The 12,553-nt window shown below is 39.2% G+C and overlaps 3 protein-coding genes across 3 annotated transcripts in view; 2 read left to right on the forward strand and 1 right to left on the reverse strand.

Annotated features, from left to right (window-relative positions):
* Positions 1 to 3,371: 3,371 nt before the first annotated feature.
* On the reverse strand, positions 3,372 to 6,886 carry unc119.1 (unc-119 homolog 1). The gene is made up of 5 exons (XM_035659160.1): positions 6,541 to 6,886; positions 4,755 to 4,868; positions 4,013 to 4,121; positions 3,730 to 3,902; positions 3,372 to 3,641 (listed from the first exon to the last, which is right to left on the reverse strand). Exons 1-5 carry the CDS (start codon positions 6,776 to 6,778, stop codon positions 3,529 to 3,531), a joined length of 747 nt encoding a protein of 248 aa, XP_035515053.1. The 5' UTR covers positions 6,779 to 6,886; the 3' UTR covers positions 3,372 to 3,528.
* Positions 6,887 to 7,196: 310 nt separating this feature from the next.
* On the forward strand, positions 7,197 to 10,447 carry pop5 (POP5 homolog, ribonuclease P/MRP subunit). The gene is made up of 5 exons (XM_035658527.1): positions 7,197 to 7,307; positions 7,390 to 7,532; positions 9,078 to 9,227; positions 9,317 to 9,400; positions 9,769 to 10,447. Exons 1-5 carry the CDS (start codon positions 7,288 to 7,290, stop codon positions 9,873 to 9,875), a joined length of 504 nt encoding a protein of 167 aa, XP_035514420.1. The 5' UTR covers positions 7,197 to 7,287; the 3' UTR covers positions 9,876 to 10,447.
* A 661-nt stretch (positions 10,448 to 11,108) lies between these two features.
* rnf10 (ring finger protein 10) overlaps positions 11,109 to 12,553 on the forward strand; it is a gene marked incomplete in the record, with an annotated part of 5,714 nt that continues 4,269 nt past the window's right edge. Inside the window, 1 exon segment of the mRNA XM_035658462.1 lies at positions 11,109 to 11,693. Within this exon segment, the coding sequence (XP_035514355.1) occupies positions 11,531 to 11,693 (163 nt within the window).

Genomic DNA, 12,553 nt, shown 5'->3' on the forward strand with positions numbered 1-12,553 from the left:
CGGAAACCAAATATAAGGGCGGGCTTGTAATAGTTCAACTCAAGTTTTAGATAATATTATCATTCAGTTTCCGGACTCTACGCAGGGCACGCGTGAGGACCTTTGCGGTTGTTGCAGAAGGAAAGCCCATTGCAGATGCTGGCCTGGAACATAAGCATGTTTCCCTCCCAGGTTGGAAAGGTTCCTCCGCGGGAGTTCGAAGTATCTCGATAAAATTCCCAGAAAAAAAATTAGTCGTAAAAAACAGGAAAAAAAATTAGTCAGAAAAACAGTAAAATATTAATTACCAAAATATTTTTTTTTTTTTAGAAAATGTAATTGGCAATACGCTCTGAATTTTTCGGGACTCCATTTTCTTCCTGTTGTTTCCGAGTATTTTTCTTTTTTCTGAAATTATGGAGATACTTCGAAGCTCCCCCGGGAGAACCTCCAACCTGCAGTGAGCTCCCATAGGGACCTATGGTGACTCCCTGGCCAGAAAGCATACATGGGCCCCCACTGCCCCTTGCAAACCTACGCTAGCCACAACGGGGTGCCAATTAAGGATGACAGGAGAGCTGAATCGACTAATCGATGCATCTATGTGACTTAAGACAGGACTATCTCCGCCACGTGTCTTAAACCCAGAATCAACCAGTAAAAAAACTTGACTGAAACTAAAATCCACTCTCTCAAGCCAATGTAGGAGTTAAATCAAGCTCTCAATAAAGGAATGAATGTGTCTATTGTTTCAAATGCTTTCAGAAAATCAGAAAAAAATTATTCAGAAAAACAGAACAAATAAATTACTCTGAACAACAAACCAAAAAATAAATTTTCAAGTGAATGCAATACACTTCCGTACGAAACACATATTTATATATTATTAATATATATTGTTATTATTAGAGTTTTGAACCTGGTAATGTATGAACATTTGCATTTTTAATTATTCAAATGATCATTATAAAAATATAATTGCATATTATTAAGTTATATATTAAGTTTCTGAAAGAGTCCACACATTTATATAAAGTTGTTAAAATAAGGCTAGCTCGTCAGATGAAATAGCTTTTATCTAGTTGCCTTGTTTGCCTGTATTTGACATGTTTGCATCGATTGCACCTTCGCAGTGTTACTGCTCGGGCCCTAATGACGCCATATTCATGTCATATCAAAGACATTCAGTTTGCTCTCCAACATTGTGTGCGTTCAAGAACATCAGCAGGAAGTGATAACGTGTAAATTTACATTCATAAAACAATATATAACATAATAAGGTCATGGAGAGGTTAAATACTCCGATTACTGCCTATGTTTAACATCCAGTTAACATGAACAGAAAATAATAATGTACTGAAATAATGAGCAGAAGGTTTTTCAATGAGACATTTTTATTTACAATAAATCAACATGAACATTTTGTAAAATCAGCCAATATGAAAAGAGTCCAATCAACAGTTTACAGAATATGTTCTTGTTTTCTTTTGTGCAAAGCGTTTATACCACCAGATTATAACTGAACAACCTCTGATACTGTAACAGTGTTCATTACGGGTCGTTAACGGGTCGTTAACGGGCTACAGAGCGAGAGAGTGAACAGGTGTTTGTCCTACAGGTGGATGAACAGACTGAATGAACGTTGGGTTTAAGGCACGTTGAATCCAGGTTAATGTGCAGTAAAGACTGTTTCTGTCGTTTTACATGATTTCAATGCAAATTACATAAAAGTTAAAAGTTCCTTCAGGTCGCCGCTGATTTCTATTCATTTCTCTACAATGTGAAAATGAAAAGGAATTGATCCGACCGATCACAGCGGATATAATAATATATAAAGTGTCTGTAAGAACTGGGTTTTATTGGAGGGTTGTTATTGATTATAAATTGTGTGCCAGCTGTTTTTTTACACTGTGAAACCAGATATTAATTAATAACCAGAGTTAATTTAACTTAAATAAACTGATCGAGTAGTTTTCGTAATTTTAAGTGACACCGACTTAATTCTGTCATTTTTTAATTCTTAGTAAACTGAATATCTTTGAGTTGTGGACGTCACTTCGGGCTTTGGGAAACAGTGATCAAGATTTTTCTGACATTTTTTGAACAGCTAATCAATTAATTGAGATAAGGATCGACAATGACAATAATGTTAAGTGAACTGTGAAGTCCGACAAGGAAAACAGACTGTAAAATGTAGATTTCTGACAGTTACGTAACTTAAAAGCCAAGTTTAATTGCCCCTGTATCTAAATTTAACGTATTAAAGGTGGACTATCTGCGCAAAACCACCAGTAAAGTCCTGAAAACAGCCTCCATTAATAAAAGAAACCCTCGCTGTCGCCCTGTTTTGAGCTACTGTGGTACTTTTATCGGTAGAACCTGAGCGCAGAGCGGCAGTCGGGCCGTCTAAACCAGGAAGACCTCGAAGGATTAAACAACCGTGATTAAGAGTGGATGAAGAGAGCAGAAGGTCCAGAAACTCTGCTGCTACGTATCCCAGAGTGTAGAGGAAGTTCGATTCCCAGTCGACAGCCGACTGATGTTTGGCTGTTAGCAAAGACTCGCCATATTTACCAGCGTGGGACAACTGGAGGCAACAAATCACAAACAAATCACAAATCTTACATAATGTTGCTTTAAATGTCTAAATATTATAATCTAAGGTTGACTCCAAGGTCCAGTGTGTAACACTGAGGAGGATCTATTGTCAGACATTAATGGAATATTCATAGGTGTGTTTTCATTAGTGTGTAATCACCTGAATATGGGAACTGTTACCTTAGAACGAGCTGTTTTTATCTATTATTGATCCCACTGCCTTCAAGGACTCGGATTGGTCAGGCGCCCAAAAAGTTGTGAAACTGTCTATTTTACCCCAAACTTTCCTAAACATAACAATTTTACTGTCTAAACATAAAACGTGTTGAACTGTAGGACACTGACGCTGTTTCTCCCTCAGGTTTGGAAGTGGAGGGTGAAGCGAAGGAGTTGCATGCAACTCTCTAGATGCCACTAAATCCTACCACTGGACTTTAAGAGATGATTCATAACTGACTGATATTTAAAGAAATGAAACTCAAATTAGCGCTACATGACGTCTCTAACTAACAATTACTGTAAAACATCTGGGTTAACGCTCGCTGTCCACAACGGAAACACGAAAAGAGTCAACTGCAGAAAGAAGTTCCAAACAAACGTTCAACCGATTCGTCTACATACTTAAGTAAAGTCAATAACTAACATCAGTCTTGCGAGGTCCGTGTCCCTTTCCAGCAGAGACGGCAATAAACTTTAAGGCAAACGTGTCCGGACAGTAACGTGACCTCGTCAGTTTACAGACGTTCGTCGAGGCCCAGGAACGGTAGCTCGTGAGTCCTGGATGGATGATCCGGGTTCCACACGAAGGCAACGTGCCTCCGGCTGATTCTGAAAGAACGCTGGTAGGAATAACTTCTGTCCGCCCCCCCCCCCAGGAAGAAGCTTCTGGATGGCTGTAATCCAGGAAATGAATCCTCTGGGAAGTATTGCACACATTCTTCCCTTCAGCTGTTACAGACCGCCGTTGTAGGCGTAGTCCGCCTTGTTGTGCATGATGAGTTTGTTGTCCACAAAGTAGAAACTGTCTGATCTGGTCTCGTAAGGGTGCGCCACCATCTGGCGAACTGGAAGGGAAGAAGGAAGATGTGGATTAATAGGTGGAAACAGCTCGTCAGCGGCGGCGGCGGCGGATTCAAACAGAGCAGAACTTACTGAGCTCCTCTGGAAGCTGTGGGAACTCGTAAATGTGTTCACATGTGTTGCGGCTGTTGGGGATGCAAAAACCAAAGTCAAAGTCAAAGTTCTTGAGCAGGCGTCCCTGGAAGTAATGCCTCTCTATCATACGGAAGCTGTTGATGGGCCGGTCGCCCACCGTGAACTCCACACTGCGGTTCAGAGAGAGAGGAGACATTCAAACAAACAGGCTGACTCTTAAAAGGACGAACAGAAAGGATTATGAGTCTCTCGTCTGCAGCTCGTCGCTCCGTTTACTCACGTCGCTCCGACTGTACACAGCTTTAGGAAGGCCGGAGTGAACTGATAGCGCACAAAGCGTCCCGCACTGGTGTCCACGTCTGCTCCGTCCTCTTCACCGTCCACAGCACCTGACGCAGGAAACACCCACAGGACAGATTATAGTGAGCTGTAGAAGTGTCAGTCGTTAGAAAAGAGACTAAAGGTGGAATAAAGCATCTCCGTTCTTATATTTATAGTTACACACATTGTGTTTTCTGTTATTGTCGACATACGAGACATTTTGTGTCACATATACGTTTGTTTCATTGAGGAGATGAGTTATTATATTGATTACAAACTTAAAGAAGATTACTTTAATATATTGATCAACAGTTGATTCATTCAACCCTGAATACGATCTCTATTAATCATTTTAACCAGCTCAAACTGGAGCCACAGCGTCTGTGGGTATTTATTTACACTCAGTGCTGCTCAAAGGTTTGTGAATTCATGTTTTTTAGGTTCCCCAGACTAAAGTGTGGTTACTACAGTCTCCCCGAGGTCCTCTGAGATCCCTTTTCCTCTCGGCTAGAGCTGCACGATGTGTTAAAAACATCATATTGTGATTACTTTGACACATGTGAGTCACAATTAGTGTGTGAATTATCATTTCTGCGTCACAACTTTAATTTTCACTGAAACAAAGGAATAAACTCAGACCAGGGCAGCTGTTTGTCACACAGTGTGGAGGAGGCGTGGCTGCAGTCGACCCGTCTACTCACCGCTGTTGGGAGGTTTGGCGATCTCGAACAGCACCGTTCCCGTTTCCAGATCTCTGATTTTAAAGCGTGTGAAGTCGATGTTGTAGATGTTGTCCTCGGGTTTGCACAGATAGTCTGAAATGTGACACAAACAACCAGCAGGTGAATCCGTAAGAACTCATCAGATTCACCGATAAACGAGGAAAAGTCACGAGATACTCCGGAGCTCGGAGACCTGAGATCGGACTCCACGAGCAACTAGAGTTTCAGTGTCTGCTTTCTGCCGCGGCGGTGAGTAACGCCTGGAGCCGCTCGCCACCGCGCAGTGAGGGAGGAGGGAAGCAGCCCCATTGTCGTCTGCTCCGAGGAACAGAGCAGAAACAATGGGGGGCATTATCGAGCCGACTCATGACTCAGAGGGGTTGAAGGGGCAGTGAGCGGCCGGGGTGGAGGGGGGCGGTAATATTCAGGGAACAGAAAGAGAGAAAGAACGTGTTCGGCCTCTCTGCAGCATCTTATCGACCTCGAGAGAATCTGTGAGGTGGACGCAGACAAACAGCTTCATTAACACGTTATCTCGTTACATTACGTTTCCCTCTCTGCTGCTTCGTATTCACACACTCGTAAGAAACACTTCCCTTCGCTTTGTTCTTATCTCCGACACATTGTGTTGTTCTTATTCTCCTTTTCACTTCCTGTTTTTAACCTTCACAAACTCGATTGTTCTTGGCACGACTCTTTTATTTGTTGTTTTATTTATTTATAGTCTCTTCACTCGTGTAAATAACTTTGAGCTACATCCTCTGTCGGAAACTGGTCACATAGATAAATGATATTATTATTATTATAGCAACAGAAGATCAGTATCTGCTGATATTCACCTTGTTTACTGACATCAATCTATTGGTAAATAAGATTTACAGATATCAGTGAGAAATAAAACAAAGCAGCTTATCTGTGTAGATTTATTAGTTTCTCAGCACTAAAGGCCGAATAAATAACTACACAAATATCTGCCTGGTTGTTATTTTAAACATCAGCTCAGAAAAATGTGTTTAATTCAGAATATTATTGATTTAGACTTTTTAAAAACAGGTTTTAAAGGAGCAGTGTGGAGGATTTAGTGGCGTCTAGCAGTGCAGATTGCAACTGACTGAATACCGCTCGCGTCTGTATTTGAATGAGAACTACAGTGGCTGCAATAAAACACAAAAGCTCGTAATGTTTGGTTTGGTGGCTCCTTCTAAATAAAAACAGCTCATTGTAATGTCACTAAAACATAATTATACTCATATTCAGGTGATTAAACGCTAATAAAAACATATTAATGAAGATTATATCCTGTAAATTCACTGTTGTCTGTTTATTTCTGTCTTTTCTATCCACTCAGTTAGAAGTGTGCACTGTTTATGTATGTTTTTTGTATACTTTAAGTGTTATTTAGAGGACTGAAATTTCCTCTGCGCTGTATGTCGTGTATGTATAACAGATTTAACAAATAAAGCTGACTTTTGACTGTTTTTATATTATATTTCCTCAATGTTTCACACTGGAGGGGGCTGATAATAACCCTTACAGGGGCTCAAACTCCTTGCTACGCCCCTGGGTTCATCCTAATGCAAAACAAACTGAAAAAAGACAAATTTAACACAATTAATCAGTATTTTAACTACATTTAACGGACTTATTAATCCAAAAAATCGACATTTAACCACATTTATCTTTGAGTAAATAAAACCAGGCGAGCTGTGTTTATTTTAAACCGACTTTAGTTCAGTTTAACTTCTATATAACACATATAACTCACCCTGGGTGACGGCCCGGAGCCCCAGGACGTGGTCCGGGCTGATGTCGGTCCCCAGAGCCCGGAGCTCGTCCTCGGTCACCGCGGGACATTTATCCGCCTGACTGCGCCTCGACTTCAGCTTCTTTAACATTCCTCCGCCGCTCTTTCGCTCCCGGTGGTTCGTCGTCTCCGCGCCGGCGTCCGCGTCCGTGTGAGCTCTGCTGACAGTCGGCGCCGGTTTGTTCCGTGAGCCGTTCATTACCGGGACCGGGGATGAAGAGTTGTTCTGGTTCTCGATCCGGGAGGAAGAAGAGGAAGAGACTTCTTCACTCACTGCGGGTTTAGTTCAAGATGGTGGAAGAACGCGTACAGGAGACGGGAAAGCTCGATGGTGATTGGCTGAGAGCGGTGGCGATTGTCATAGTTACCGCAGGGGTGTGAGCGGTTTACAGCCCGGGAACTCCCGCTTTCTTCGTCAACTCGGTGTTTAGTGTCACTTTAACGTGTTAGCAGTAAATTAAACATTTTTATCAAATATAAAACATCTTATCTTTTTTATCTTCCTAATATATTAAGATTAAGTGTTTTTGTTTTCCGTTAAACCGTCTAGATGTGTTAATAAATAGACTGCGACTATAAATTCGTGCTGCGCAGTGTTTGTAGCCAAGCGCACCCAGCAGCGCCGTTACTGTCCGGTGAGCGGCGCTAGTTCTCCGGTAGCTGCTCGGTTTGTTGACGGAAGTTCCCGCGGAAGAAGAAGGAGCCGTGATGGTGCGGGTGAAGTCGAGGTAACGTGGTTTTCCTGTCACATTATGTGTGTTTACCGTCGGTTTCTGCCGGTTTCTGACGGTTCCCGCGCTCTGCCGGCAGGTATTTACTGTGCGAGGTGAACGTGTCGGAGCGGAGCCGCCTGCTGCTGCTGGACGACCGGGCGGTGTCAGCGGCGGTGAAGGCGGCGGTGTCCCGGATACACGGAGACTACGGAGCGGCTCTCTGCAGCATCAGGTTCAGCGGTAAGAACCGCTGCAGGAGGTCTTTATTTATTTAATTCACTTCGTATATAATGTTTAAAAACTCTCTGAAACAGTCGCGTTATATTTTCATTAATATAAAAGACAATTACAAAAGCACAAGTTAGTTTAGAGTATGAGAGCCAGACTAAGAGACATTTGAAATTATAATATATTACAATTTTATCATAACATTACGAGAAAAAATAACATTACTAAAATAAAGTCAAAATATTGTGAGAAAAACTCGTATTATTACGAGAAAAAAAGTCATAATATTTCGAGAAAAAAAAGTCATAATATTACGAGAAAAAATCAAATGATATTTCGAGAAAAAAAGTCATAATATTTTGAGAAAAAATCATAATATTTTGAGAAAAAAGTCGTAACATCGGAAAAAAATCCTAACATTACGAAAATAAATCATAATATTGCGAGAAATAAAGTCGTAATTCATGAAGAACTGTTAGCCTGTTGGCTCAGCCAGCAAAACGATTTAACGACGAAAATGATCAAGAATAATTAATGTATTTTTGGGTATCCTAATCTGACAACGTATTATTAGGTATTCATTTATTGTAATTTTTCCTCTTAGTATGGCCCTAATACTCCATCGTAGTTAATAACTACATGTGGAAAAAAATAAAATAAATAAATACATTTTGGTCATCAAAATGAATATTTCTGTATTTTTACATTTTGTTTTTTATTTCTACATTCATTCATGTATTTTATTTATATATTATATATATTTAATAATTATTATTATATTTAATACAAGTAAAAAGTCACCTGTCTCTCTCTGACCAATCCTGCTTCAGACTGATGTTGGCACCACACACTCAGTTTACATACTGATACAGAAATAAATCAGTATATACATGTAGAAATAAATACATTTAAAAACATACTAATAAATAAATGAGAATGTAGAAATACAGAAATAAATAAATACATGTAAAATGTATAAATAAATGTAAAAATATATAAATAACTGTAGAAATACAAATATATTATTTTTCATGACCGAATTGTATTTATTTTTCATTGATTTATGTTTAGTCATTTATTTGTGCTTTTTTATTATTATTTTCATCTTCTTTTTTAAATTTTATTTTATTATTAACTGCAGCCATTAACTATCTTTTGTTTTATTTTGCTATATGAACAAATAAAAACATCATATGTTATCTATAACAATGCATCATATATATCTATATATCTACAGAGCAAGTAGTAACAAAGCTTTCTGATAGATGTAGTTGAGTAAAAAGTATAATATAAATCCTTCTTACATATGCAACATATGTAGGAATATTTAAATTAGAATAAAATAGAAATAAAACAGTATATAAAGTTACTTGTTCCACTCAGACAGTATGTGTCAGTGTAAATTACATTACTCCAGTATAAATGTATAAAAGCTGTTTGTGACATACATTAGGAGAGCTTTAGTGCTGATAATATTATAGTGGACTCACAGATCTCTCAGTGCTTTCAGGATAATGTGTTGACTGAGCTCTTTGTGGTCTCTCTGTTTCTCTTCAGTGAAATATGTGAACGCTCACACTGGAACAGTATTCCTGCGTTTCCCCAAAAGGTGTTACAGACTCCTCTGGTCTGCGTTGCCTTTCATCACCAGTATCGAAGCCTGTGGGCAGAAAATCCCCTGTTTTCTCAACTGTTTGCATGTGGGAGGTAAGAAAACACACGAAAACCCAGACACATACACTTTAACAGTCTTAAATATCATTCAGAGATTAATTAAAGGTATTTGTTTCCTCCAGGAACAATCAGAACGTGTCAGAAGTTTCTGATACGATACAACAAACAGCAGCTCCATCGAATGCTCCCTAAATGTAAAAACAAAGGTAAAGGAATTACATTAAAGTTACTTGTGTTTTTTAACTCTTCAGTCATAAAATCCCCAAATTAAAGGTGCTATATGTTACTTTTATTTAACTTTAGTTCACAGCAAACACTAGTGGCCGTTAGGTGAACTGCAGTCAGCGTCGGCCAACAGCGACAAACACTGNNAACTGACAATCATATTTATAATAACGTTACTGTCTGCAATGTTCATATATTTTCTTTGGAAATTGAAAATCAACACAGTTTGTCAGAATACTTCAGTTAGTATTGAAACATTTCTGAATGTTTGTTTTGCAGTTTATTAAACACAAGATGCACAAAACTGACAAACGTTTGACTCGTTCCTTTCCCCTTTTTTTTCATGTAGAAGAGGAAGAACAGATTCGCAGAGAGATTCTGAACTGTTCCCTAAAAGGAGGAAACCAGGAAGGATTTGAAGATGGATCAGAGAGCGAGGAAGATGAAGAGGAGTGACGTCACCGCCTGCAGTAACAGAGGGCAGCAGTCTGTAGACGTCTGAGAGAAAGGAGAAACTGACAGCTGTGGAAATATTGTTAACGTCAGCTGATCCATCCTCCACGGAGACAGAGGGACACATTATGGGATGTTTGTCACACTCTGGGCTGGTGGTCAGTAAGGTCACATGTTTGATCCTCAGAAGATAATTACTGAATATTGAAGTAATATCTCTGAGTTGACCCTTTTTGCTCTGTGGTCCAATCACAGTTGAGAAAGCCTCATTCAACTTCCTTCTTTCCTGTACTTAAATATGCTACTAGTAGGCTAATCTATGTTAAAAAGACAGTTAAAAGATAAAAGTGACACATGAAGTCGCATCTTTAATTAACTAATGTTGCTAATGTGTTCATCACTTAAATGCCGCAGTTGTTACTCGACTGTTACTGGAGCACAGAGAAGGTTCAGTTATGAGGAAACAGAGTTTTTATGTTTTATGGAATTTATTTTGTATTTATATTATCTTTTGTGCTAATTAGTAGTTTGTTTACAAATTAAAGCACTATTTTTCAAGATAATCGATGTGTCATGGTGTCCTAAAAATAGACTTTTGCACACAGTTATGTAGAACAACAAGATCCAAACATGAACTAGACTGGTGGAATACAGTAAAGTGAACATATATAAAGGAAGAGGAATATATATATTTATCTATATGTAGATGTACATATATAAATATATATGTAAATATATATTTATATATAAAAATATGTATGTATATATAAAGAAAGAGGAATATATACATTTCTATCTATATATACATATATAAAGAAACATAAATATATATCAATATGTAAATATATATATATATTCCTCTTTTTTGAACAATGTAGTTTACAAAATTAAATTTGTAAACAACAAACAGTAGAAAATTATACATATACACAAGCCTCCAGTGTTAGTATTTGTATATGTATATATATATATAAAATATATCTTGTGAATGACTAATGGTAGACAACAGGAAAAAAAACCAACAGTAAAGTCCGTTTAAAGCAATAATGAATACTGATTTCTGGAGTTTCTCACCAGAGAAAAAGAGTTAATAACCATCCTGCCAAATTTAAATTATTTAAAATAAATCTCAGTTTATGAAATGAGGCTTTAAAAAGAGTAAAATTAGCAGTTTTATGAGCTGTAGTCCAACCTGTACCTTCACAACTACACTTCCCACAATGCCTAGCGGCGGTAATCATATTTGCAAACGGTAGAAGAAACATCCGGGTCCCTCAGGTTCTTGCTTGGCGACCCGTCGCCATTAGTGCAAGCTCGTTGTCTCGGATCTGTTTTTGTGGTGAAAAACCTTCAAACCGGTGAAGTTTTCCTGCTCCGGGGAACATCACGGTGCTTCTACCGGGCACGTTGTTTTCTTTAACGTGTTAAAACCGTGAACTCGGCGGGTGTTGGCCCCGCGTGGCGAGCCGCCGTCCTCTCCTCCAGCAGGCTCCACAGTTTGAGACGCATTTGATCGTGTCTCTTCTTTCTCCTTCGGTTGGTTTACTGTCAACATGTCGCCGTGATGGGTTCTCCGTGTGTCTCAGAAATGAACCAGGGCCTCCGCCGCCTGACCCGCACTCACTGCCGCCCGTTTTCCTGCTCCGTGTCCCCGTTTGATGCCCGAGAGCTCGGCGGCTCTCTGCCCGCCGCTCGGCCCCAGCAGCAGCGCTCCCTGCCCGGGTACAACCATGGAGAAGAACCCGAACAGCTCCAGCACCAAGGTCCCGCCCCGATCCAGCTCCACAGGCCCGGTACCGGGAGAGACTAAACCCAAAGCAGGTGAGCGGAACCGGTGAGCCCCGTTAATTCATAAACAGTCTGAAAAACACCGTTAAATAACAGTCTGTAAAACACCGTTATAATAAACAAGCGGTAAAACATCCGATCTTAATATCAATTTCGTAACACCGTTAATATCATGTCATGATAAAACACCGTTAATTATCAGCCGGTAAACTATCCGTTAATATCAGTCTGTAAACACCGTTAATACATCAGTCTGTAAACACCGTTAATACGCCTGGTATACCACACTGATGGGAAGATTTATTCGAGCCCATATGATAACAGCACCGTCTAATACAAGTCTGAAAAACCGATATAAAATAAATTCAGATCTGTAACCACGTAAGTATATCAGTCTGTAGAACACCGCTTAATATCAGGTCTGTGGAATATACCGTTAATAACAGCGGTATTAACACCGTTCATATACAGTCTGTAACACCGTTAATAAGTCTTGCCCGGGTAATAAAACTCGTTTAAAATTTGACAGTCTGTATAAACACCCGTTTAAAATAACAGCCTGGGTATAACACGTATTAATATATTAGACACAGAGTATTCAGACCACCGTACTAATCATGTACCTGGTCTTAGTATCACACCGTTAAAATATTCAGTTGCTGGTACCAGAACACTCGGTTTAATTTCATGTTTTTGGTCAAACCTCCGTTTTAAATAGATAACAGCTGTAATCAAAATTTGGATGAACATAAACAGCCCTAGGTATAACATCACCGTATAAATCAGCATTTAAATGGTTAGATATCCAACTGTAACTTCAGATGACTCAGCAGGTAAAAACGTTAATAGAATAACAGATCTGTTGTAAGCATACTCGTGTTAATTATAACTAG

Source organism: Morone saxatilis, unplaced genomic scaffold (genome assembly GCF_004916995.1).
Source record: "Morone saxatilis isolate NCDOM2014 unplaced genomic scaffold, NCSU_SB_2.0 Contig16, whole genome shotgun sequence".
Lineage (NCBI taxonomy): Eukaryota > Metazoa > Chordata > Actinopteri > Moronidae > Morone > Morone saxatilis.

Coding starts and splice junctions, on each gene's coding strand:
- unc119.1 (XM_035659160.1), bottom strand. CDS start 6,778: ATGAACGGCTCACGGAACAAACCGGCGCCGACTGTCAGCAGAGCTCAC. Junction 4,122..4,754: donor CGCCAAACCTCCCAACAGCG/GTGAGTAGACGG, acceptor TTCCTGCGTCAG/GTGCTGTGGACGGTGAAGAG. Junction 3,903..4,012: donor CTGTGTACAGTCGGAGCGAC/GTGAGTAAACGG, acceptor TCTGAACCGCAG/TGTGGAGTTCACGGTGGGCG.
- pop5 (XM_035658527.1), top strand. CDS start 7,288: ATGGTGCGGGTGAAGTCGAG. Junction 7,533..9,077: donor CTGCAGCATCAGGTTCAGCG/GTAAGAACCGCT, acceptor GTTTCTCTTCAG/TGAAATATGTGAACGCTCAC. Junction 9,228..9,316: donor CAACTGTTTGCATGTGGGAG/GTAAGAAAACAC, acceptor TGTTTCCTCCAG/GAACAATCAGAACGTGTCAG.